Source organism: Dryobates pubescens, chromosome 6, assembly GCF_014839835.1.
Source record: "Dryobates pubescens isolate bDryPub1 chromosome 6, bDryPub1.pri, whole genome shotgun sequence".
Lineage (NCBI taxonomy): Eukaryota > Metazoa > Chordata > Aves > Piciformes > Picidae > Dryobates > Dryobates pubescens.
Window position 1 is genome coordinate 5,998,896 of NC_071617.1, and position 25,667 is coordinate 6,024,562.

The following is a 25,667-nucleotide window of genomic DNA, read 5'->3' on the forward strand; positions in this document are numbered from 1 at the left end:
CCATCCTCATTCTGGTCAGCCACAATGTGAATGTTTGTGCTGCTTCTCCTATTCCCTCAGTTGAATTCCTTTGCTTTTAAAGGTCCCCACTGCTGTCTCCTATTAAGAGAAAGAGACATCAGTGATGTGCACGAAGCAACAGAAAACAAAACAACAGAAGGAATGGCAAGATTGTGCAGCATCCTTATCTATACTTGGGAGTTTATGCACCTGCAGTTCCACACCTCCTCAGGAAAGAACACTGCCACTATCTCAGACACTCTGCTATTATTGAATAGTCATTAATGATGCATTTTCACTAACAGGAAGTGTTAGAAACAAAATTAAGCCGCGTGAGGGAGAAAAGTTCTGTTAGTCTAGTTATGGTTGGTTTCTGTTTGGCCTCTTCTGCATTTGGTATAAAAGCTCTGCAACTGTTTCTTAAAGGGCAAGGCACAGGAGATGTGGAGGCTGTGGGGCATTGGTGGAAGTGGGGTATTGGCTACATTCCTTCATTTTGAGGGACTTGGAATGCTAGGGTTTTTTTAAGTTTTATTTTTTTAAGGCTAAGGAAAATGAACCAGAGCCTGAGTCATTCTTTTCAATAGAGGCAGATTTAGCAGGAGATGTGAAGTTCCCAAGTTCCCATCGTGATTATTCACTTTCCTGATTATAATCAGTTTTGTTTCTGAGATGAAGAAGACAGCTTTTATAATAGACTGTCACTGGAGTGATGCAGCACAGTCCTACTAGGAAAGAAATAGATGAGAACCAGGGTTTTCACAGATGCCTTTACTTGCACATAGACAGTATTTGAGTACAAGAAGACAAATGGTTATGAGCCACTCAGACTGATAGCAAGAAGTGCCAGAGTGCTTGCCAGGATCCACAGTAACATTTGAGGATGACTTTTTGCAGCAGGCTAGGGGCTTTGTTAGGTAGGTCTATGAGACTTGTTTCCCAGTATTAACCGAAAATTTAAGCCATGTCATTCACTGCAGCACTTGATTGCCATGAAGAGACTGGAGGTTTTCAAAACCCACCTGGATGCATTCCTGTGTGGAATACCCTAAGTGATCCTGCTTTGGCAGCGGGGTTGGACTTATCTTTTGAAGTCCCTTCCAACCTCGAATGTACTGTGAAGAGGATTAAAAACCACAAAAGAGGGTGAAAATATGAAGAGACTAAGTAGACTGTGATTGCTTAGCCTAGAGAAGGCTCAGGTTGTGTTTAGCAGTGTCTATAAGTGTTGATGGAATGAAGAAGATGGAATGAGATTCTTCTCAGTGTCCAGTGACAGAACAAGAGGCAATAGGCACAAGCTGAAGTAACAGGAACTTCCATTAAACGTGAGAAAAATGGGTTTTTTAGATTGATGGTGATCAAACACCAGGATAAGTTTGCCGTGAAGGATGTGGCGTCTTCGTTCTTGGAAGTACTGAAGGCGCAGTTCATGTCCTGAACAACACACCCTATCTGAACCTGCTTCAGCAGGCCTAGGTGCTCCACCAGACGGTGCCCTGCACGCCCTGCTCCGCTGTCCGCATCTGCGGCCGCCCGCGGCACCGCTCCCGCCCGCGCTGCCCATTGGCCCGGGCGCGTCACGTGGCCGTGTCATGCCGCCCGGGCGGGCCGGGACGCCGAGGCTGCTGCGGATGCGTTGGCTGTGCCCGGGCAGCGTGCGGCTCGGCTCCGCTCGGCTCGGCTCGGCGTCGGGGTGCGCGGCCGACAGCGCTGTGCGGTCAGGTAGGAGGGCGCGAGAGGCAGCCGTTACCCACCGTCGGCGGCCGTTACCCGCCGCCGGCTTTCTCCGCGCCGGCTGCCCCTCAGCGCAGCTCCGTCTGCAGGGCGGCAGGGCCAGGGCGTCGGTGAGGGGCTGCGGCTTTCCCCCGTCTGGAAGCGGCGCTCCGCAGGCCGGCAGCGCGACCGGGGACGCGGACAAACCTGCCCGCTGCGGGTAAGCGCCGCCAGGGGACGGCGCTGCTGCGGGGCTGAGCGAGCGGAACGCGGGAGGGTCGGATCTGCCATGACCTGCCCGCTCCGAGCTGCTCCCCTCAGCCGTAGGGCCTTTGTCGCGGCTGGCGCTGGGCGGGTAGGAGGCTGCTCTCGGTTGGTCCGGGGCGCGTTGTGCGCTGCCGCTGCCCCGAGTGCCGGTGGTTGAGGCTGCATTAACGGGTGGCAGCGTGGTTTCGAAACCGACCCCTGCCGGCTTCTGCAAGCCTCCCGGTCTGAAGTACTTGTCTAATTTTAATTTTATTTAAAAGAATTTTAAAGAAGCTCGAGGTGGCGGCAGTCATTGCGTGATGTGGGAAGCAGCCTCCGCAGAAAGCTTGTGTCACGTTTGGGAATTTGTAAAGGAGTGACTCCTGCGACGCTGTGAAGGCTGGGCATGCAAAGGTAAAAGGAGCTGGGAAGCACCGAGCTTGTCTGGTATACGTGGGAGTTATTTTCTTCTATCCCCCAAATTGTCTGTTGTGTTCTCCACAAACTGCCAAGGATTCGAATTAGCTTAAAAATTGTACTTAAATTACGCCCCCCCCCCCCCAAATGACAACAACCAAAAACCAAAGCCAACCAACCAACCAACCAAAGCAAACACAAACCTGTTAAAAAGGCCGGATAACTTTGGGGTGTTTTTATTGTGGTGTTTGTTTGTTTATTCCATCTTTCAACAGGAGGTGCTGAACGTCTCTCTTCCATGCAGTTTTAGATTCCTTTTGTTCTCAGACTTGTGCTCTTCCCTAATCTTCTGCCAGTTCTCATGCTCTTTCCCCCCCGCCCCCCATCCGTCCTTTCTTTCTCACTTGATAGTCGTTCTCAGCAGTCTCTTCCTGTGGTCAGCAGACTGTTGATAGTGAGGGGTGTGGTAGGCAGTTCAGCTCCGTTCTCCTGAGCTGTCTGCACTTCTTTTTGCTGTAGTCAGTCACCTCAATGAGAAGCTGGCAAATCTTCCCTTTGAACAGTGTTCTCTGACTTTTTCCTTGCTCATCCTGGTGTATCAACCTCACCCAGCACTTCGTGTTGAATGGTGACTGGAAAAGCAGGCACCCCATTAGTGTGCTGCATCCCCTGTGATAGGTGTGAGCTGGTAGAGGGATGAGACAGCAGAGGCAACGGTGTCTTAACCTGGCTCAGCAAGGCTGGTTTGTTTGTGAGACACTTGTATTTTCTAGCCTACTCTCCTCATTGGAGTTGCTCCCTCCAGTCCTTTATTCTCATTTGAGCTCTCCAGGGGCTGTATACAGAGGGGTAGGGATTTGCCAAACTGCTGTGCAAATGAATAGATGTTTTGGTTTCAACTTGGGGGTAATCAGGTAATAGACAGAAATACTGCTTGCTTTTTCTTGTTCATTTGCAGTTTCCTTTTTGTGTTCCTAGTTGGAGAGTGAAGATGATTTTTTACTGTGAAAAGATGCCAGGGGAAATGCAAATGTCCATTGGTGCAGAAATGCATAAAATAAATCCAGCCCTTGCAAAAGAATTGTGGTGGGTTTGGTTGGGGTTTTTTTTGAGGAGAAACCCTGTCCAGAATATTAAAAATTGGGCAAAAATAATTTGCTTCCTCTTCCTGGCTGTCCACAAATGCTTTGGGGTGGAAGAGTTTGTAAGGTGAAGCACAGATGATGCTCTTGTAGCTTGTTCAACAGTTTTAAGTCAAATTTCCAGTCTATGAACTGACAGTATGAGCCATATCTGGCAAAAATTTAGTACAAATAAATGAAGACTTTTTTTCTGCATAGTCACTGCAGTGTGCCTTTGTGGTACTGTTTTGATGATATTTTCTTGGTCTGTAATTACTTGTTTATAGCTCAGAGACCTAGCAGGGATTAAGAATAAGATGATGTGTACTGTTGTCTGATTTACCTTTATAGCCTAGTGTAGCACAGAGGCATAACAGGGATTAAGAATAGGAACGTGTGTACCAAGCTGGGGGCAGGAGTTGATCTGCTGGAGGGTGGAGAGGCTCTGCAGAGGGATCTCGACAGGCTGGACAGATGGGCAGAGTCCAAGGGCAGGAGATTGAACACATCCAAGTGCCAGGTTCTGCACATTGGCCACAACAACCCCATGCAGTGCTACAGGCTGGGGTCAGAGTGGCTGGAGAGTGGCCAGGTAGAAAGGGACCTGGGGGTGCTGGATGTCAGTAGGCTGAACGTGAGCCAGCAGTGTGCCCAGGCAGCCAAGAGGGCCAATGGCATCCTGGCCTGCATCAGGAACAGTGTGGCCAGCAGGAGCAGGGAGGTCATTCTGCCCCTGTACACTGCACTGGTTAGGCCACACCTTGAGTCCTGTGTCCAGTTCTGGGCCCCTCAGTTTAGGAAGGAGGCTGACTTGCTGGAACGAGTCCAGAGGAGGGCAACAAAGTTGGTGAGGGCTTTGGAACACAAGCCCTATAAGGAGAGGCTGAGGGAGCTGGGGTTGCTTAGCCTGGAGAAGAGGAGGCTCAGGGGTGACCTTCTTGCTGTCTACAACTACCTGAAGCGAGGTTGTAGACAGGCAGAGGTTGGTCTCTTCTCCCAGACAGCCAGTACCAGAAGAAGACACAGTCTCAGGCTGCACCAGGGAAGGTTTAGGCTGGATGTCAGGAGGAAGTTCTGTACAGAGAGAGTGATTGCCCATTGGAATGGGCTACCTGAGGAGGTGGTGGAGTCACCATCGTTGGAGGCATTCAGGAGGAGACTTGATGGGGTGGGTGCTGGGTGCTATGGTTTAGTTGTTTAGGTGGTGTTGGATTGGTTGATGGGTTGGATGCGATGATCTTGAAGGTCTCTTCCAACCTGGTCTGGTCTGGTCTATTCTATTCTATTCTATGCTATTCTCCTGGAATTTGTAATTGAGGCACTACAATAAAGTGTTTCCTTCTTCAGCACTGCTGGAGGGAAGAATTAGACCTGAAGATAGGGGGGAAAAAAAGCCCAAAAACCAAATAAACATGTTCTGTTTTGGAAGAATCCCAAACCTGTTTGACTTGTACTAGAACTGCTCAATTGCAGTGACTGAAATTCTCACTGAACCGATTAAGACAACATTTCAGCATGCTATTGTAGCCTAACTACCAAAGTACAGAAAACATTTGTCATTCAAGTATGGAAGCTTTAAGAAAAGATGTAGGGTTTCATTTATTTTGTTAGTTCTTGAAGAAATGTAATACAAAACTAACTTTACAGGTTGTAAATCTCAAGCATTACTTTGCATCTGAGAGTTGATGGCTTTACAGAGCCTGTGTGGGTGAAAGCGTAAGATGAAGAGTTTTGCCCCATGGCACAATCCAACCACAGCTGAGATACTCAAGTGTGGGAGTAGCTCTGAACAAATGGTCTATCATATCTGGTTTTTTGATGTCTACTAGCTTCAGTGTAGACTAGAAACAAAGCTCTTTCTGTGGAGAGAACCACTGGAAAAGTGAAGAGGTGTTATTAGAGGTGTGCTGCAGCCTGTACATCAGACCAGATGGACATGACGTGAAAATTAGAGTCATATTTTGTGATGGGAGAGAGGAAATGTACTCGTTGTCAGTCTCAGTGCTTTGGTGGCTCTTCCACTGCTGCAAAGCCAAAACAGAGCTATGAAATGAGGTCTGAGCACACTCATCTATTTTCTGGGCTGTGCAGCTGCCCTTCATTTGAACCCAGGGACCAGCACGTTGAGATGGTGCCCTGCAGGTTGGGTAAAGGTGGCCTGTGCAGCAGCAGCAGCAGGCAGAGGTAGCTGACATGAAAGGTGTCTTCAGGCACAGATAACTGACTCAAAGGGAGCCCAAGTAATACCATCCCTGTCGAGTTTCCCAGAAGCAATCACACAAGAGTAGTTCCTTCTCTTGGCCCTACCCCTGTTACAAGTGGTCAGTTTGGGTATGTAGTTGTTTCAAATGCTCCTGGGTGCCTCTGATTTGTATTCAGTTGTTCTACACTGGGCACTATGCTTCCAGTGTTCCCTCATGACTTCTAGATGAGCCAGTTTGAATAAATCTAGCCTGGTAACCCTATGCATAGGGTCACATGCATTGACATAAATTCTCTTCACAGTGAGATTCTTTTGCTTTCAAATTTAATATCATCTTTTAGTCTGTATATGTGTATGAAAGACAATTATGTTTGTTCTGCCTTTACTATAGAGGTTGCCTTTTCAATTTTTTAAAGTGGGTTCTTATCTGGTAACATAAATAGAGATACTTAAAAAACAACTCTTACAGCTAACCCATTTTCTGATGGAGCCATTCCAGTTGACCTGCTGTGGGCTGATCAGTAGGAGTGTAGAGGGAGGGAAACTTTCCTTTCTCTCTGTTCCAAATAAGGCGTCGGACTGACAGACTTCAGTGGTAACAAGGAATCCAGAAACATCTCTGTCTCAGCACTGAGCTTTCTGTGTTATTAAATGCCTCTTTTGATTATATTGATTAAAATAATGGTTAAAAAAAAGACTACTTTGCTAAGCCAGGAAAACCCAGGAAAATGGTGCAGCCCAAAACCAGAGGTGTTCAGGGCAGGCCAGTTGCAGACTTGCTTACCTCGTTATCAGACATGCCTCTTCAGGACTTTCTGCAACAAATTAGTCTGGGACCTCTGTGATATTTATTGCAAGGTGAAAAGTTAAAAATTTGTATTATGCAACAGGTTGGACTTGATGATCTTTGAGGTCTTTTCCAACCTTACTGATTCGATGATAAAGGTTGCAATTGGTGTTACTGTAAGCAGTTGATGGAAAGGCAGTGTTCTTTTGGCAAGTGTGGAATGTACTTATATATACCATTGAAAAGGTTTTAGTGCTTCAATAGAGCTTCTTGGTTGGGCTTGAGGTTATGAAATTGGCTTCAAAACTTGCACATCTAAAAGGAGATGGACTTTTGGTGAGGAGAGGAAAATGGGCTCAACAATACTCAGAGCTCTCTTCTGACCACAGTCTTGATGCATCTACAGCTGTGTTCATGACCCATGTCCAGAAACAGACTGAGCAGAGAGTCAGGTTGGGTATGTCTGGGAAAAGGCTGCTGAAAGGATTCCTCTTCAAAGAATGCTCAGAAATGTAAACCTGTCATTTTCCCTTGAGAAAAATAGAATTTATTTTTGCTTGAAAGAAAGGTTTGGTCTTGCTTTCTTCCATGCCTGTAACAGCCCACAAGTTGTTTGGGTTGTTTTTGTGTAGAGATGCATTTTTTGGATGCAAGGGTGAATTCTTGCACTATATGGGGTTTTGCCATCCTGAATACCAAAATGAACTGTTTTCTGAACTCAGTTGGAGCTCAGCTTGGTATGTTGAAGCCAAGTGATGGATTGATTGTGTAATTCTACCCTAGCTGCAGGAAATAAATGGAATTATGGCTATCATGTCTTTATTTGTAGATTACACAGTCTTAAGAGGTGGCATTTTTCTGGCTTTTGGTACTGGAGTTAAGCTTCTCTGTGTTTTGGGAGCAAGTCTGAGTAGCTGTATAACAACTGTTCCATGTCCCTTACTGTCAGTGCAGGACTGAAACTTAAGAGCTGTGCATAGCTTCTCTTGACACCATGTTGGGGTACAATTCATCTCTCTTCTCAGACATGGCTTATAAGTGAGCTTATACAGTATTTATTCTGTCTATTTTTAGATCCACATAGTTGTCTGGGGACTCACAGTATAGAAAGATTTAATATTTGTTTCCTCCTGATTTCCAGGCAGTCCCTCCTGGGGTAACTACTAAGTGGGCATACATCATTATTACCTTGAGAAAATACTTGGCAAGCTATTTTTGTCTTTTACTTGTTACATTTTACATTAAAGTCAAAACAACATTGCTTTTAAACCAAGTACATACAGTAGCAATACAAGTAGCATGCAAATAGTGTATAATGTTGTGGGGAGCTCCTTTAGCAGTAGTTTATTGTTGGAGTCTAGTTTCCATTGCACAGCTATAAGGGTAATTAAATATGTATGTTATATGATGTATAATAGAAGGGTGTTTGGCACAGATGTCTGTCATCTCTCATCCTTCCTTCCCAGGATAAGCAATGACAAACCCAGCATTTTTTCCCTGCCATTGTTAAAAAGTCCCTTTGTGATGAGTCCAGTGTCATTCTCATTATTGTGGTGCAGCAGCTCGTGCAGATGATGCTATTTGTGAGCATCAAACATGGCCAACTGCTGTTAACATTGGTGCTTTATTTTCTCCCCATGAAAAGTCCCAAGCATTAGGCACTCAAAGCTGGCATCTCTGATTGTGGTTGTGGGGGTTGTTTCTTTCTTTGTTTTGGTGGTTTATTTGTGGTTTTTTTTCCTGTGTGTGGGGGGTTTGGTTTGGTTTTATGGTGATTGTATAGTCAGATTTTGGGTATATTTCTATTTTTCTTGGTAAATTTCACTTTTTTTTTGGGTATTCCTCTCTTCTAATGCAGGTGGGAAGATTGGATATTCCCCTGAAAAGACCACACATTTGATTTCAGATCCTGCCCATACAGAACCCTGAGAATTCACAAGAAGCAAGGAGCATCTGGTTAAGTATTTCCTGCAGATTTCTTTCTCATTGGTGCTTGGGAGTGTCACAGCTTGTTCAGAGCAATAGTTGTGTGGTAGGGTTGCAGAAAGATGGAGCGGGGTTTGTTCTACCTTTCAGATAATGCAGTGCAGAGTAAATAAAGCTTGTGCATGTTTGGGGTTTTTCATTGACTTTTTCCTCTGAATTCACCTCTTAGTCCTTGGAATGCAGTAAAAAGAAATGTGGGGGTGGCTGGTTCCCTTTCTCCCATGTTCAGAGTGTTGGTGTTGGGACTTGGAGGATGTGGGAGTAGCCTGAGTTGGTAACTGTTCTTAGCAGTACTCCTTAGCTGATGGAGGGTGTAGTGCTAGGGCTTCTCAGGGTTTGAAATGCTGCTGTTTTGGGTATTTTCCTGCCTGGCTTTTGGGATCATCTGCAGTTTGTAAGAGACCAACAGTTTTCTCATTTATTATAAAGTCTATAACGAATTTAGACTCTATGGCAGCAAGCAGAATGGAAGTATGTGGAAAATAAGTGTAGTTGTTGATTAAAAATTTGCCAAGCTGCTTGTGTCTACCGTGTTGATAGTTTATTTTGCTTCAGAGGTGAACAGTGCATTGACTGGTCCACATGGATTTGTCCTTGTTCATGCAGGTTGGGTTCAGAGGTAGCTGTTGCTGGTTACACCCAAGACCAGTTTCAGATGTACACAAAGCCAGCTTTGCCTTTGTGGCCCCAGTTGTGTTGTAAGCCATGAAGTTTTGCTTCAGATGTGATGTGTGTCCGGTTTTGCCTTTGCAGTGACTCATTTTGAGAGGTAAGTGGCTGTGAGCTTTCTGCAATATATGGATGATGCCCAGATTGAAGCAAGTAGTCTAACTGCAGCAGTGTTTGATTCCTTGCTTCTGCTGCAGTTCAAATGTGTAGATTTTGTGCAAATAGCCCAACAGTCAAAGTGGTTTGCTCAGGTATCACCAGTAGACAAGCTGTGGCCTCTCAGACTTTCACACAGGTTACTAACAAGCTCTCATGAAGGCATAATTCAACTCCAGGAGTTGCAGTTGTGCCCATGTGGAGAGTGTTTGTGTACACATTGACATCCTTCAACTACAGAGAGCTACCCAATGCTCCAGACAAAGGTTGTTGATACTGACCTGCCTGAATTACCTGCCTGGCAGCACTGAACACAGCCCTGCTTCAGGGTTTGTGTGCTTAAAGCAAAGCTTTCTGGTGCTCACTTACTTGCTCCTGAAAGAAGCAAGCCAGACTGAGGCTGGCTGTATCCATACACATCAAAGTCAAAAGAGGGGCTTTCATGTTTGTCTTAACTCCTGTGTTACCCCAAACCCCACTCTGCAGGGTCAGCTAGGAGGAGCTCCTTGTCATTCCTCAGAGCTGTGGGATGAATCACTCGTGTCCATATCTGGCAGAAAAAGCACTTGAGTGCATCTCCTGAAGCCCTTATCTGGCACCCTCAGTCCCTCCATGGCCTGCTGCAGCCTGGCAAATGCACCTGACAGGCAGCTAGCATATCAGCTCATCCTGTTGTGCTCTTCCTCAGGAGATACAAGGTCTTAATGTTTACAGCTTTCATTGTGCTGGTCCTTGTTCCACCATGCTAAGCTGACTTTTAAAGTAGAATGAAAGGTTTGTTTTAACATGTTTCAGGCTGAGGTTTTGGAGCTGTTGGTACAGACAAAACTTCAGAGTGAAGCTGGTTTGAGACAGTGCTTATGCTTAACTCTACTGGATGATTGAGAGAGATGTTCTCCAAAACATATCCCACAAAGCTTGAGGCACAGGTTAGCCTGGGAGCTGGTGACCCAGGTTTCAGTTGGCACCTCTTCCTCTAATAGTGGCATTTCTACAATGAAAGTAAGTCTAAAATATTTGTAGTCAGTGGTGAAACATTGGAGCTTCTAGTCCTGGCCTAAGACTAAACCAGGACAATTTCTTTGTCAGTTAACTTCTAGGAAGAAGTTAACTGTTCTCCCCATAAATCATAAATGGACACTAATGACTAACTTGGAGAGAGATACAGAACCATAGAATGGTTTGGGTTGGAAGGACCTCCAAAGGCCATCTAGTCCAACCCCCCTGCAGTGAGCAGGGACATCCTCCACTAGATCAGGCTGCTCAGAGCCTTGTCCAGCCTAACCCTGAACATCCCCAGGGACGGGACCTCAACCACTTCCCTGTGCAACCCACTGCAGTGTTCCAGCACCCTCATGGTGCAGAACCTTGTTCCTACTGTCCAATCCAAATCCACTTCTCTCTAACCCCAAACCATTGCCCCTGGTCCCATCACTACAGGCCTTCATGAACAGTCCCTCTCCAGCCCTCCTGCAGGTCTCCCTCAGGCACTGGAAGGCTGCTGCCAGGTCATTGTGGAAATTAACTCTGTAATAGGAGTGGTTTGGAAGCAAGCATTCAAACTGCTGGAAGAAGGCAAATCCTGGTGGTTAGCATGAGTGTTCCTGCTTCAGTTTTCATAGAATCACAGAATGGTTTGGACAGAATGGGTTGTGTATGGCCCAGTTAATCCTGTCTGCCTGCACTCGAGGTGGAGGAATAAAGACTGTTCCCATACTTTCTGCCTGCAGATTCCTGTTCAGATCTTTCTGTAACTCTAAAAGCAAGGAGGTGACAGTAAACATTGGGGATGCCACGTGAGAAGGCTATAAAAGAGAAAAACAACCCTTCAACAGGAGTGTGCTAATATTTACCAGGAGACATGTCAGCAGTGAAACACTGAGGATGACAAAAAAGGTAGTAGGAACTTTGTGCAGCACCATGTACAAGCAGGGCACAGTCACAAAATGAAACACAAACACTTTGAAGAGACATCTGATAGAGCTTAGATGGGAGCAAACTAGGACAGGAATCCTGGGTTTTACTCTGTGCCATTTGCTTCTCCCAGAGGCAGCAGTTACTTCAGTTGATTCAAAACAAGGAAAATGCTGTCTAAAGCTTAATTAGATATTCTAATTCCAGGAAATAAGGTTGCCTACTCACTGGGAAAGCAAAGGAGAAACTTTAGTGTTAAAACAGGTTAGATTGACCTCTGTCATGCCCTTAAATTGGTGGCAGTGGACAGTGGGAAACATTCTCAGCCATGAACTTGGTTGTTCATTACAACCATCTGTTTTTTGTTCCTCTTCCTACGTGCTTTAGGCTATTTATTCTTGCTGGGAGCTTTGAGTGGCTAAAGGAGGGTGAGGGTAAGGTGAAGCTCTTTATCTTGGACTTGGTGATCTCAAAGGTCTCTTCCAACCTCAACAGTTCTATGATTATATGAAAAGGGTAGCCGTGGCACTTCATGGCATGATTTGGTGGGCATGCTGGTGTTGGGCCAACAGTTGGGCTTGATGATTTAGAGGGCTTTTCCAGTCCAAACAATTCAATGTTTCTGTGTTCTTGGCTGAAAAATGGAGTTGGTCACTTGTCTCCCTGTCCCCCTTCTCCCACTTGCTGTTGGCAATTGGCTTATTGTGAAAACTAGACTGGTTTTGAGACTGAAAAAAATAGCTCCATTTCCTGGCTGAAAGGATTTAGCACTTGCCAGTAAGGTTTTGGTATCTGTTCAAGGTTCTGAAGATTGTAACTGAGTATGAAGTTTACTTTTTCAGACATACTCCAGTGCTTATTTAAAATTGTTCTGGGACATTCCTGCCAGCATCTGCTCATGGTAAAACAGTTGCAGGAAGAACTTTTCTGTGAATTTAAAATGCTGTTCATTTTTCCTGGGTGAATTGGTGCTGTGATTTTGTGCCTGATTCTTGCTCTTTATGTGTGGCCCTCCTAGCATTTGAACAATGTGTTTTCCTTGCACAGCCTTAGTCATCTAATTACCCTTAGGAAGGACTGAAGTTTTAGCTATTTGGAGTGATTTGGCTATTTAGGGCCCTTCTCTTCAAGAAATTTTATCTGGATTTGACTTTGTATTCTGAGAAGTTTCATTTTCCACAGAGCAACTGATTGCAGTAGTTTTATGAGCTGCATGAAGTTCTTACCCTGCTGGGTTTTAATTGAATGTAAAATTACCCAAAGCTCAATCTTCTTTTGCAGAAAGTGTTCTGTTCTGTGTTTCAAGCTGGATGTCCTGACTCCAGCTGCTGCAGCAGATGTTTTGTGCAGAGATGTGCTCTCTTTGGATGTGCATAAAGCTGTCTAATGTTCTGAAAAAAAAAGTACTAGATCCCTAGTGCAGTGTCATTGTAGTGACACAAATATCCATCAAGGCAATTTAATGGTGCTTGATGTTGCATTGCAGTTTTTGTTAATCTGAGGGGAGGAATAAACCCTGGTTCATTTTCCTTCTGTAGGGTCATGTTGAAGCTGTTTATGAGCACAGAGAAATTTAGGTTGGAAGGGACCTCTGGTGGTCATCTGGTCCAACCTCCTGCACAAAGTGTGTTCTACTAGATCAGGTAAATTTTTCCTTGTATCTAACTTATCTCCTGTTTCCCCATTTGTGTCCATTGCCTCTTGTCCTGCTACTCTGCACCTCTGAGAAGACTCAGGTTCCATCATTTCTGCACCCCCTGACTAACTAAACTGTAGGTAGAGCTGAGGTCTCCCTGAACCTTCTCTTCTCCAGGCTGGACAAACCCAGTTCTCTTAGGCTCTCGTGCATCCTGTGCTTCAGCTCCATGACCTTCCACTGGACTGGACCCAGCATATCTGTGCATGTCTATTATTTGGAATATAAAAATTTGACACAGTACCCCAGATACTCTAGCCAGAGTTTTGTAAAGACTTCTCTTGGCCTGCTGGCTGCACTCTAGTTAATTCAGCCCAGTACACACTTGGCCTTCTCTGCCACATTGCTGACTGGTGTTCAGCTTGTAGTTCACTGCAGGTCATTCACTGCAGAGCTGTTCCCCAGGAGGCAACTCACAGCCTGCATGGGGTTATTCCCTCTCATGTGCAAAACTTTGCATTTGCACTGGTGATCCTCACAAAGTTCATGTCACTCCTTTTGTCCATCTGGTCTCAGTCCCTTGGATTAGCAGTCTTCCTTCCTACATAATCTATGAACTTGCTACAGGTGTGTTCCACTTCATTGTATCAGTTCTTTGAGGGGTACCACTGATAAGCAGCTGGACTTTGGGTAATGCAGCCCTTGGAGTCTGGTAGTCTGGCTAGTTCTTCACACAGATTTTCATGTCAGCATTAATCCTAAACTGCTGAGGCTGGTGGTCTTGGGTATTTACAAGTTTGGAGCTATAAAGAACATACTCAAACTGAGGAGCCTGGCTTTGATATTTTATGTATGCTTGGAGGCATCTCTGTGGAGGTGAACATAGATTTTCTTCATTCCATTGAGGAGGAAAGCCCTGTACTGACAGAAAGAAGCCCTTGGACAGCCAGGGCTGGGGAAGGAGTGGGAGGGGGTGTGATTGCCCTCTTTTAGGCAGGGATACTAGATTTTAAAGGAGATGAGAGCCTTCACATAAGCATGAGTGGCTGCTCTTGGGAGCAGTGCTGAGGAAGAGACCCATAAAATCAAAGATGCACTAGAAGTATGTGGTCTGTTAACACATTTCCTATTCACAGGTGGATATATATTTTCAGAGGTGCAAGATGTCTGCCCCAAGGCTGCTATCTAACAGAACCTCCCAGCAGGCCTTGTCTAACTCTGATTACACCTGGGAGTATGAGTACTATGAGTATGGACCAGTGTCATTTGAAGGCCTGAAAGCTCATAAATGTAAGTTTAGTAGAGACACACTTTTATTGTACCTGATCTTCTCCATCTTAATGTTTCTACTCCTCATTTGTAAATGATTATTGTCCAGAAATATCTCATCTCTCTCCTATATTTTTTTTCATTCTCAGCAATTGGAGGTAATACTCTATCAGCTTATAATAATGGTTTATTATTCTGTGCTTTTCTTCTGCATGAGAACATGGATTTCTTGGCTGTAGTAGAAAAGTGTCAGTACTGACAAGTATCACACTGGCAAGACCACCTTATAACAGCAAATGCAGCCACTGCTGTTTCTGGTGACTATCTGGTATGCTTCATGGTGGCAAAACAGATCTTGGATTGCCATGGAAGTGGTTGCTGTGCTAAGCATTGCAGCTCAGCTTTGCTGTTTGTAGAGCAGGAGGGTTCTGGAGTAGCACGGGGGACAGAAGCTGTGCTGGGTTGAAAGTTGGGCTGGATGATCTTGAAGATCTCTTCCACCAAATTGATTCTGTGATCAAACTTTACATTCTGGTTATCAATACAGTTGCATATCATTGAAGCATATCTGAGTAATTGGTAGGTACTAGTAGCTGTAAATGGTTAAATGGGAAATCTGTTAATGGGAGTATTTCTTTTTAGATGAAATTTTCACCTACTCCAAAGTCTGGTAGGGTGGTAGCTAATCATAGAATGGGTTGGAAGGGACCTCCAAAGGTCATCCAGTCCAAACCCTTCTGCAGTAAGCAGGAGTATTCTCAACCTAGACCATGTTGCCCAGAGCCCTCTCAAGCTTCACTTTGAATATCTCCAGGGATGGGGCCCCAACCACCTCCCCAGGCAACCTGTTCCCATGGTAAAGAACTTGTTCCTAACATCCGATCTAAATCTTGTCTGTCCTAGTTTGAAGCCATTGTCCCTCGTCCTATCACTACAGGCCTTTGTAAATGGTCTCTCTCCATCCTTCTTGTAGGCCCCCTTCAGGTACTGGAAGGTTGCTATTAGGTCTCCTTAGAGCCTTCTTATGAGCTGATGTGTATTAGTGAACCAAACACCAAATGCATCTTGAGACACTGATTATGGCCTATACTTAGAGAATGGTTCTGAAAATAATGTGAGCCTTACAATGCATGGAGTTCTAGCAGTATTCTTTAAGCAGAGAGTATTGCAGACTCCCCCATCATGGAAACCTCTACCCAAACCACCCTCTTGTTACTTTAAAAAGGGTTTTAAGAGGGGTAGAGAGATGTGGCAGAGGAGAGATGGAAGAAACATTGCAGTGGGAGGCTTGAAACTTAACCTCCTTAGCTTACCAGGAAAAGAGATTAAGGAGTGACTTGATTGTGATAAGTTATTTTCACAGGGAGACAATCTCAAGGTTCAGCAGGCATTTTGGCATTGCAGAGAAAAAGCAAATGGTTTGAACTGATTTCCAGTTTCCAGATCTGCCTTTTACTGTGGAAGATACTTCACAGTGGTAGTGTGATTAACTTTTAGGGTCAAGCATCAGAGCTGATGCCTTGTTTTTCTGGTGTCTTTAGTCCTGTAGGAGATTCAACAGGCTGGCCAAAGTTCTGTGCTGTACCTGCTGCACTGGGTCAGACAGATCTTCACATAAATGTTCAGTTGTGTAATGAGAGGTTAAGGGTGGATAGGATCCCTGTTCTGACTAAGCCTTCCCCCTTCACTTTTTTTATGTTCTTTTTCCTTTTACATTGGAAGTTTTGAATATTTGCATAAAGCAAGTGAAATAACAGGTGAAAAAGTAGCTGTGTACTGAATCCTGGGCCAGGTCCTATTTAGAGTTGGTGCTCTGTAACTTTGGGCCATGCTTATCAAAGGATTATGGCCTGCAAGTATATTTTTCCTGCTTGGACCTCTTTTAAGTTTTTGGAGGCTTTGAGCTTCCTTTAGGAGCTGCTGTGGATCAACTTCCCAGTGTTCTGTCCAGAGTTCTTTTAAGTAAGAATAGTGATTTATCTGTGGGTCTTTTTGGTATAAATGAGAGCAGTAGACACATTTAATGCACACAGGCAAAAAGCCACTCTCTTCCTAATTGCTTCTATATTTGGCTACTGACTTGCTGTTTTCCTTTTAATTAATTGATGGCTTGATTTTTGCCTTCTTCCTCCAAATCCATTTGGCTCCTCTGACATTGCTTTGTAGTTTTCTGTATGTAAGCTGGAAACCCAAATGAAAAATGGTTTGAAAATGTTTTGCATGTGTTGGTTATTTGTGTTTATTTCAGAACCCTCTATCTTACCACTGAAAGAAAGCTGTATCTTAGTAAACTTCTTGTGTCAAAGAAATTAGGTGTTCAAGGGGAGATTGGACGTGGCACTTGGTGCCATGGTCTAGTTGTGAGGTCTGTTGGAACAGGTTGGACTTGATGATCCTTGGGGTCTCTTCCAACCTTAGTTACTGTGATACTGTGAAATTCATCAGAGCCCAGAAACCTAATGGTCTGTGGCAGACCTAATTTAAGATAGCAGGAGTGCAGCTCTGCAGGAACAGCAATTTTTGCTGAAAATCAAATAATCCTCTCTTCTGAGTTGTTTCCAAAGCAATGCTTGGGAATGAGCCAGGCATCACAGAGGTAGCTGCTCTTATTTTCCTAACCCAGAGAATTCAGTGTTCTCCCTCTTCCAGGTTGTTCCTGCTTTGTCCAGGCATCAGTTAAAATTTGAGCTGGAAATGAGAGCTTCGATCGCAGCTTTCTGTTCGAAAACAGAACACCAAATCTCATCCTCCTGCCTCTTTACCACCCAAGAATAAGTTGCAGTGTCTTTTGGGATTTACAGTCATGCTGCATGTGGAAGAAAACCATGTGCACGTGCAGGTGCAATACTGATCATCCTGTTTTCTCTTTCACCAGATTCCATTGTGATCGGATTTTGGGTTGGTCTTGCGGTTTTTGTCATCTTCATGTTCTTTGTCCTGACCCTGCTGACAAAGACAGGAGCACCACATCAAGAGTGAGTCTGAAAACTGGAATAACAAATCCAGCCTGCTAGGTAGCACATCTTTTGCAGCCCTCAAATGCAAGCAGTGACAGTGCTGATGTTGCCCTGGCTGAGCACCGTCTTGTTCTAGCCTGTTCTTATGAAAGGGTGCACTCTGTCCCTGTTTCAAATAACCTTTGTTCCAAGCTCTTTTAGGAGACCAGTTCTGGAGCACTGTTATTAAAGTGTTCCCTATTTAGCAAATAGTCAGTAGGCATGCAGTGAGAGAAAGGAATATCTGCATGTGTGCATTTTCATGCTCAAAGGAAGTTGATGGGCTGGCTGCCAAATAGGTGGCTTTAGATTACTGTTGTGAAAATAAATGGGATTGTTCCAGTTGGCTTGTGTTATGGTGGAGTAAAACAGAGAAACATAGTTATTGACAGAGTATATGCATATAAAATGCAGTGCAGATGTTAAATGAAGACCAGGGGGTTTCCACATGTTTGTGTGTTCAAGTCCCAAAGGTAGGTGTCAGTAGTGATTTTAGTATCTTCCCTTAACACTGTACTTCCCTTAGTCTTGGAGTCTGATAGTTGCTGCTGAGACACTCCAGTAGATGCTGAAGTACAGATCAGTTCCACATTTAACACCAGGGTGCCCTGAAAGTCACAAACTAAGCTTTTTTGTTTCTTTATTTTTCCCCCCTTCTCTCCCTTTCTAGCTGTTAAGTATGTGCAGACCATGCCTCAACCACTTAACCTCCATTTGCACAGCATGCAGACTGTCAGTGTCCTTCCCTCTGAAAAAGTTTGACTCCCATATCTCCTCTCAGGCTTGTGTGCCATAAAGGAGAAATAAAATACCCCTCTGGAGAGTGAGATCACTTGCAGGCAGGTAGCAATGATGAGAAGCTGACTGTGAAAGTCTATTGTTAGTGCTTATTACTTCTAAAGGAAGCCTGCCTATCTCTGCCTGTTGAGGGCCCTTTGCTATTTAGTCATAGCTATGTAGAGTGGCTCTGAAACTTCCTGTAATAGCACATGTCTAGAGACAGGCTCATGCTGGAGAGGACATAGCATAAGCCTCTTTTGTGCTTCCAATTGTTATATTTTGTTCTTTGAGAAGTAAATAGAGGCAGAAGAATTCAGCTTCCCAGAACTCTGGGTTTTTTCCCTCCCTTACAGACTGTCACAAAGTAGCCAGACCTTGCTCCCAAATGTGTTTTAAAGTAATTTTAAATGGTGGAGGGCTGACTTGTTTTCCTTGGGTTTTTTTTCTCCCCTCCTTGGAGATCTTGTTTCTTAGCTGAGCATCTGGGCCTGTGTTCCACAGGAATAACTGGAGAGGGGGAGAAGTGATAAATATAATACAAAGAGAATTTAATAGGGGTATTTGTCAAAAGTTTGCAGAGGCTTGTTGTATCTCCTGCTGTTTGCTTGAAACAGGTTGCCTAAAGCATTTAAGAACATTCCATTATCAGTCAGCTGCTAGATCCAAATGCCTCTTGTGGCCAAGAAGGCCAATGCCATTCTGGGGTGGATTAGAAGGGCTGTGATCAGTAGGTTAAGAGAGGTTCTCCTCCTCTCCTACTCTGCCCTGGTGAGGCTGCATCTGGAATATTGTGTCCAGTTCTGGGCTTCTCAGTTCAAGAAGGACCTCTGGGAACTGCATGAGAGAGTCCAGCACAGAGCCACAGTAATGATGAAGGGAGCAGAACATCTTCCTTACGAGGGGAGACTGAGGGAGCTGGGGCACTTTAGCTTGCAGAGGATGAAACTGAGAGGTGACCTCATTCATGTTTATAAGTATGTGCAGGGTGAGTGCCAAGAGGCTGGAGCCAGGCTCTGCTGGGGGATGCCCAGTGACAGGACAAGGGGCAATGGGTAGATGCTGAGACTATGGAAACATGAAGACAGCATTTTTTCCCTGTGAGGGTGACAGAACACTGGAACAGGCTGCCCAGGGGGGTTGTATTGTCTCTCTCTCTGGAGATTTTCAAAACCCACCTGGATGCATTCCTGTGTGATCTGGTCTGGGTGATCCTGCTCTGGCAGGGGGTTTGGACTGGATGATCTTTTGAGGTCCCTTCCAACCCCTAACATTATGTGATTCTGTGATAACTTGATCTGGATTCAGAGTTGGCCTTGCCTTCAGCAGAGCTCTGAAGTCCCTTCTGATATAAACTTCATCATTTCACTTCAGTAAAAGAAGAGAACCCAGTAATTTCTTTGTTTTAAACTTCCTTTGCAGCTTTGGGAGCTGTATGCTTGATTGCATTTACTGTGTGTGCTGAATTGGCATCTTTTTGAGCTTTGATAACCAAATCTGTACAGTACTGGCAGTACCATCCAGGAATATGCTGAGGGTAGTAAATATTATTTTCAATAGATGTATCTAAAGAGTGTAAAACCAGTGCAGACTGTGGTTTTAGTTTGCCTGCATCGTCTGTCTTCATACCTGACTGAATTCTCCATGACTCATCGTTTCATTAGTGAGCTGTCTTGCAGCCCTTCTGTAGAACTAGATGTGAAAGGGAGTCCTGGGTCTTGGGAGAAAGCCAGCCTGATTGATGGATGTGTCTCTGACTTCAGTAAGTCAATTTGGCTGCTCTTTAAAGTGGCATTAATGTGAGAGATGAGTGTAGCTGTGTTCAGATAGGTGAATTCAAAGTAGAATACTCTGATTTTTGGAGTAGGCTGAGGGGTGTGTGATAGCATGTGCCTTCCAAAATGGTACAAGATACTTGGAATTGGGTGCATTTTCATACCAGAAGGAGGAAAAAACCCCAGTCAGGCCTTTGACACCATCCCCCACAGCAAGCTCCTGGCCAAGCTGTCAGCCCATGGCTTGGACAGGGACACACTGCGATGGGTTAGGAACTGGCTGGAGGGCCGAGCCCAGAGAGTGGTGGTGAATGGTGCCACATCCAGCTGGCAGCCAGTCACTAGTGGTGTGCCCCAGGGATCAGTGCTGGGCCCCATGCTCTTTAACATCTTTATTGATGATCTGGACGAGGACATTGAGTCCATCATCAGTAAATTTGCTGACGACACCAAGCTGGGCGCAGGAGTTGATCTGCTGGAGGGTAGAGAGGCTCTGCAGAGGGACCTCGACAGGCTGGGCAGATGGGCAGAGTCCAAGGGCATGAGATTTAACACATCCAAGTGCTGGGTTCTGCACATTGGCCACAACAACCCCATGCAGAGCTACAGGCTGGGGTCAGAGTGGCTGGAGAGTGGCCAGGCAGAGAGGGACCTGGGGGTGCTGGTCGACGGTAGGCTGAACATGAGCCTGCAGTGTGCCCAGGCAGCCAAGAGGGCCAATGGCATCCTGGCCTGCATCAGGAACAGTGTGGCCAGCAGGAGCAGGGAGGTCATTCTGCCCCTGTACACTGCACTGGTTAGGCCACACCTCGAGTCCTGTGTCCAGTTCTGGGCTCCTCAGTTTAGGAAGGAGGTTGACTTGCTGGAACGAGTCCAGAGAAGGGCAACCAAGTTGGTGAGGGGTTTGGAACACAGCCCTGTGAGGAGAGGCTGAGGGAGCTGGGGTTGCTTAGCCTGGAGAGGAGGAGACTCAGGGGTGACCTTATTGCTGTCTACAACTACCTGAAGCGAGGTTGTAGACAGGCGGATCTTGGTCTCTTCTCCCAGGCAGCCAGCACCAGAACAAGAGGACACAGTCTCAGGCTGCGCCAGGGGAGGTTTAGGTTGGATGTTAGGAAGCACTTCCTCAGGGAAAGGGGAATTAGATGCTGGAATAGACTGCCCAGGGAGATGGTGGAGTCACCCCTGGAGGTGTTAGAAAAGACTGGATGTGGCACTTGGTGACATGGTCTGGTCAGTGCGCTGGTGTTAGGTCATAGGTTGAACTTGATGATCGCAGAGGTCTATTCCAGCCTCAGCGATTCTGTGATTCTGTTCGTGTACCCCATCTGTACAAAATGTTGGCTGATATAGTTGCAAAGCTTCATGAAGCTCTTGGGGCAGGTGGTTCAGCCAGATGCAGTAAAGGTGAAATGACTCATTTTATTAGATCACAGAATCGTTCAGGTTGGAGAAGACCCTTGGTATCATCAAGTCCAAGCATTAACCCTGCTCTACAAGGTTCAGTCCTAAACCATATCCCCAAGCACCACATCCAAACAACCTTTAAACACATCCAGGGATGGTGACTCAACCACCTCCATGGGCAGCCCATGCCAATGTCTTGACTACTCTTTCTGTGGAAAAAAACCTTTCCTGATGTCTAGTCTAAACCTACCCTGCTGCAATTTGAGGCCATTCCCTCTTGTTCTGTTGCTACTTACCTATGTGAATAGACCAGCACCAGCCTCTCCACAGCCTCCTCTCAGGTAGACAGCAGTGAGGTCTCCCCTCAGCCTCTTCTTTTTCAAACTAACCAGCCCCAGCTCCTTCAGTCACTCCTCATAAGATTTATTCTCCAGGCCCTTCATCAGCTTTGTTGCCCTCTTCTGCACGGGCTCCAGCACCTCCACATCTCTCTTGTATTGAGGGGCCCAAAACTGGACACAGTACTTGAGGTGTGGCCTCACCAGTGCCAAGTACAGGGGGACAATCACCTCCCTGTTTCTGCTGGACACAGCATTTCTAGTCCAAGCCAGGATGCCATTGGCTTTCTTGGCCATCTGATTAAGAAATTGGTTTTGTTTAAGGATTCTGTGGTGAAATCCAATTAGAGAAAAGCAGATCCACAGAAACATGATGATCTTGAAGGTCTCTTCCAACCTGGTTTATTCTATTCTATTCCAGTGGGCAGTCTCTCTTTCTGTGAAGGTTTCTGTGAAGTTCTGAAGGCTACCACAGTATTATTCCAGCCTGTTTGCCTCCCAGTGTCTATGCAGTAGATTATTACTTAGTCACTTGCATCAGTTTGAATGTTATGCTTTGTGGGATTGACTTCTACATGCTTCACGTGGAAATGCAGAATGAACCAATGTAGTTGTGACAAACTGGAGGACTGCTTGGATTTGAAGGGCAGAGTAACTGGTTTTGTTAGGACAGTGTTCTTGTATCATGGAATGGAAGTAAATTAGCATTTGAGGACCAGGGATCTTAAAGACTAACTCTGACTGAAAGACTAATGGTAGATCCCCTGTGAACTCAAAGGTTTTAGGAGCAGATCTCTGAAAGAGAGGCATCTAAGCTGAAGGCACCCACTTCCTACTGCAGGCTTGAGTGAATTAAATGACAGTGTTGCTTTTAAATCTTGTCAGTGCTGGGTGCACCTTTAGGTGATCAGTGATCTGGCTCCAGTTCACATGTAAGCAGGTTGACTTATTAATTCATACTTGACAAAACTCCTGTTCAGAGTTTTTTGCTGCTTGCCCTCTGGGTACCTTTCAGGCCTTTCAGATGCAAATGACTTGCATTCTGTGATGACAGGATATAAATTCAGCCTGACAAGGATTGTATTACTGTAAAAAAGACATTTTTTACTCTAATCATAGAGTGATCTGGATTGGAAAAGTACTCCAAAGGTCATCTAGCCCAACCCCCTCTGCAGTCAACAGGGGCATCCTCAACTAGATCAGGTTACCCAGAGCCCTGTCGAGCCTCACCTTTGAATACCTCCAGGGATGGGGCCTCAGCTACCTCCATGGGCAACCTGTTCCACTACCCTCATGGTAAAACAATGTCTTTACCTGTAAAACTTCATCTAGCTTGAGCTTTTCTCACCCCCTACTGTTCATGGTTCCTCCACAAGCTCATGCAGATTCAAGCTGGTTTGAGCTAAGGCTTCTAGAAAACTCTTAACAATGTCCTTCCCAGACTTTGTGCCTGAATTATTAGGGCTGCCAGTCTTTATAGCAGCTCTTGAGTTCCAGCTCTCCTAATTTGGAAGTCTGAATGTCGTTGAAGTCAGTGGCAAAGATGGTTTGATGTCTGGACAAGGAAGCACTCAAGCGATGCCTTTACTGGCAGCAGTGCTGCCTGTGTCTCAGATTTTACTTTCTTTTTTTGACCACAGATTTTTCTCAGAGTGTTCTGTAAGCCATTTTACTTGATATTAAGAGGGAAATGCTGAAGAGTATTTCTGAGCTCATTCAGTGAGCTGATTGTGACAGCATATTGATTACTAGAAGTGCCATTTAAGAGTGCTGGGAACTTCTTTCGTGGAGAACGATCACGACAAATGGAGGTTTCAAATAACTTCAGCAGAAAATAAGCTGTAGTGCTGGCTTTGCAAGGCTGGTACACATCCCTTTCTTCTTGCTCATGCTTGCTGAATAGAATAGAATAGAATAAACCAGGTTGGAAGAGACCTTCAAGATCATCGTGTCCAACCTATCATCCAGCACAGCATCTCTCTGTGTAGAACTTCCTCCTAACCTCCAGCCTAAACCTCCCCTGGGGCAGCCTGAGACTGTGTCCTCTTGTTCTGGTGCTGGCTGCCTGGGAGAAGAGACCAACCTCTGCCTGTCTACAACCTCTCTTCAGGTAGTTGTAGAGAGCAATAAGGTCACCCCTGAGTCTCCTCTTCAACAGGCTAAACAACCCCAGCTCCCTCAGCCTCTCCTCGTAGGGCTTATGTTCCAAACCCCTCACCAACTTTGTTGCCCTTCTCTGGACTCGTTCCAGCAAGTCAACCTCCTTCCTAAACTGAGGGGCCCAGAACTGGACACAGGACTCGAGGTGCGGCCTAACCAGTGCAGTGTACAGGGGCAGAATGACCTCCCTGCTCCTGCTGGCCACACTGTTCCTGATGCAGGCCAGGATGCCATTGGCCCTCTTGGCTGCCTGGGCACACTGCAGGCTCATGTTCAGCCTACCATCGACCAGCACCCCCAGGTCCCTCTCTGCCTGGCTGCTCTCCAGCCACTTTGACCCCAGCCTGTAGCTCTGCATGGGGTTGCTGCGGCCAATGTGCAGAAGCCGGCACTTGGATGTGTTAAATCTCATGCCCTTGGACTCTGCCCATCTGCCCAGCCTGTCGAGGTCCCTCTGCAGAGCCTCTCTACCCTCCAGCAGATCAACTCCTGCGCCCAGCTTGGTGTCGTCAGCAAATTTACTGATGATGGACTCGATGCCCTCGTCCAGATCATCAATAAAGATGTTAAAGAGCATGGGGCCCAGTACTGATCCCTGGGGCACACCACTGGTGCCTGGCTGCCAGCTGGCTGTGGCACCATTCACTACCACTCTCTGGGCTCGGCCCTCCAGCCAGTTCCTAACCCAATGCAGTGTGCTCCCATCCAAGCCAGGGGCTGACAGCTTCGCCAGGAGTTTGCTGTGGGGGATGGTGTCAAAGGCCTTGCTGAGGTCCAGGCAGACTACATCCACAGCTGCCCCACATCCACCAGGCAGTCACCTGATCATAGAAGGAGATCAGGTTGGTCAGGCAGGACCTGCCCTTCCTAAACCCATGCTGGCTGGGCCTGATCCCTTGGCCAAGGTTGTTAGACATTTCCTTTCTTCTTGCTCATGCTTGCTGAATCTAAATTTACTGTTAAGAACTGGAATAATTCTTCTTCTGTGTTCACTGTTATCTGTCTTTTTTTGCTTCCCCCCTCCCTAGCAATGCAGAACCGTCTGAAAAAAGGCTTCGTCTGAACAGCTTTGTGGCAGACTTTGGCAGACCTCTGGAGCCAGAGAGGCTCTTCTCTCATCAGGCAGCTGAGGAGTCCCAGTCGCTTTTCCATTTCTGTATCAATGAAGTGGAACATTTGGGCAAAGCGAAACAAAGTCAGAAAGGACCAGGTCTGGAGAGTAATACCCACTTCCAGGAAGTTCCCAGGACCAGTGGAATGTTTGAGGAGGACCTAAACTGTCTCAGCAAATTTAACATTCCCAACTTCGTGAACACTGAGCAGAACTCTTCGCTCGGAGAGGATGACCTTCTCATCGCAGAGCCACCCATCCTTTTAGAGAGCACATCCGTCGTGCAGTCTTCCCATCGCATCATGGACTGAAAAGCCTTTTGCTTTGAGGCAGACATTCCTGTGGTTGTCCAGTTTGAAGCCTTTCTGGGCCTTCTGGTATTTTGATAGAAGGTATTTCAAGCCTGTGCTTTGTATTGTATATAAGGAATGGCTGTGCTGACAGAGCTTGGTTCAGACAAGAAGTAAAACACTGAATGCTTTATTCTGTCTTCTAAACCTTTTGCCCAGCAGAATTTCTGCTTTCTGGGTGGTTTTCTTTTGGTTTTCTTTCTTGTTTTGTTCTGTTTTTAAATGAGTGCCCTCTCCACCTACTGTAAGGTGTAGGGATTGTGAAGGCTGGAGCCTAGCATTGGGAGGTGTATGAAAACTCCTCAGCCAAGGAAAGTAAACCTCAAATTAAGACTGAAGCAAGGAATGAACAGGCAGCCCCCCCAGGGTGGTTCTGCAGCTTCTGCCACTCCCAAAAGGGGTATCTGAAACTGAGCAGCACAATGGATAGCTGCTTGGCATTCTCTTCAGTTTCTGTCTCCTAGCTGGTTTTTCATGCACATTAAATCCAACTTAAAAATCTTCCAGAGGGAATACCTTGCATGTTAAATTGGTTAAAGCGTTTACAGAATGCTGCTACCACCTGCTGCTGCTGATTGCCCTGGAGACTAGCTTCAGGGTGGGCAAGATTGCACTGGGGAAGGGATCTGAAGC

At 45.8% G+C, this 25,667-nt stretch overlaps 1 protein-coding gene across 1 annotated transcript; it reads left to right on the forward strand.

Moving 5' to 3' along the window:
• The first annotated feature begins 9,090 nt into the window (after positions 1–9,090).
• Positions 9,091–24,995, forward strand: MRAP2 (melanocortin 2 receptor accessory protein 2). The gene is made up of 5 exons (XM_009898426.2): positions 9,091–9,245; positions 12,754–12,858; positions 14,006–14,141; positions 16,996–17,095; positions 24,602–24,995. Exons 3-5 carry the CDS (start codon positions 14,015–14,017, stop codon positions 24,993–24,995), a joined length of 621 nt encoding a protein of 206 aa, XP_009896728.1. The 5' UTR covers positions 9,091–9,245; positions 12,754–12,858; positions 14,006–14,014.
• Positions 24,996–25,667: the final 672 nt, after the last annotated feature.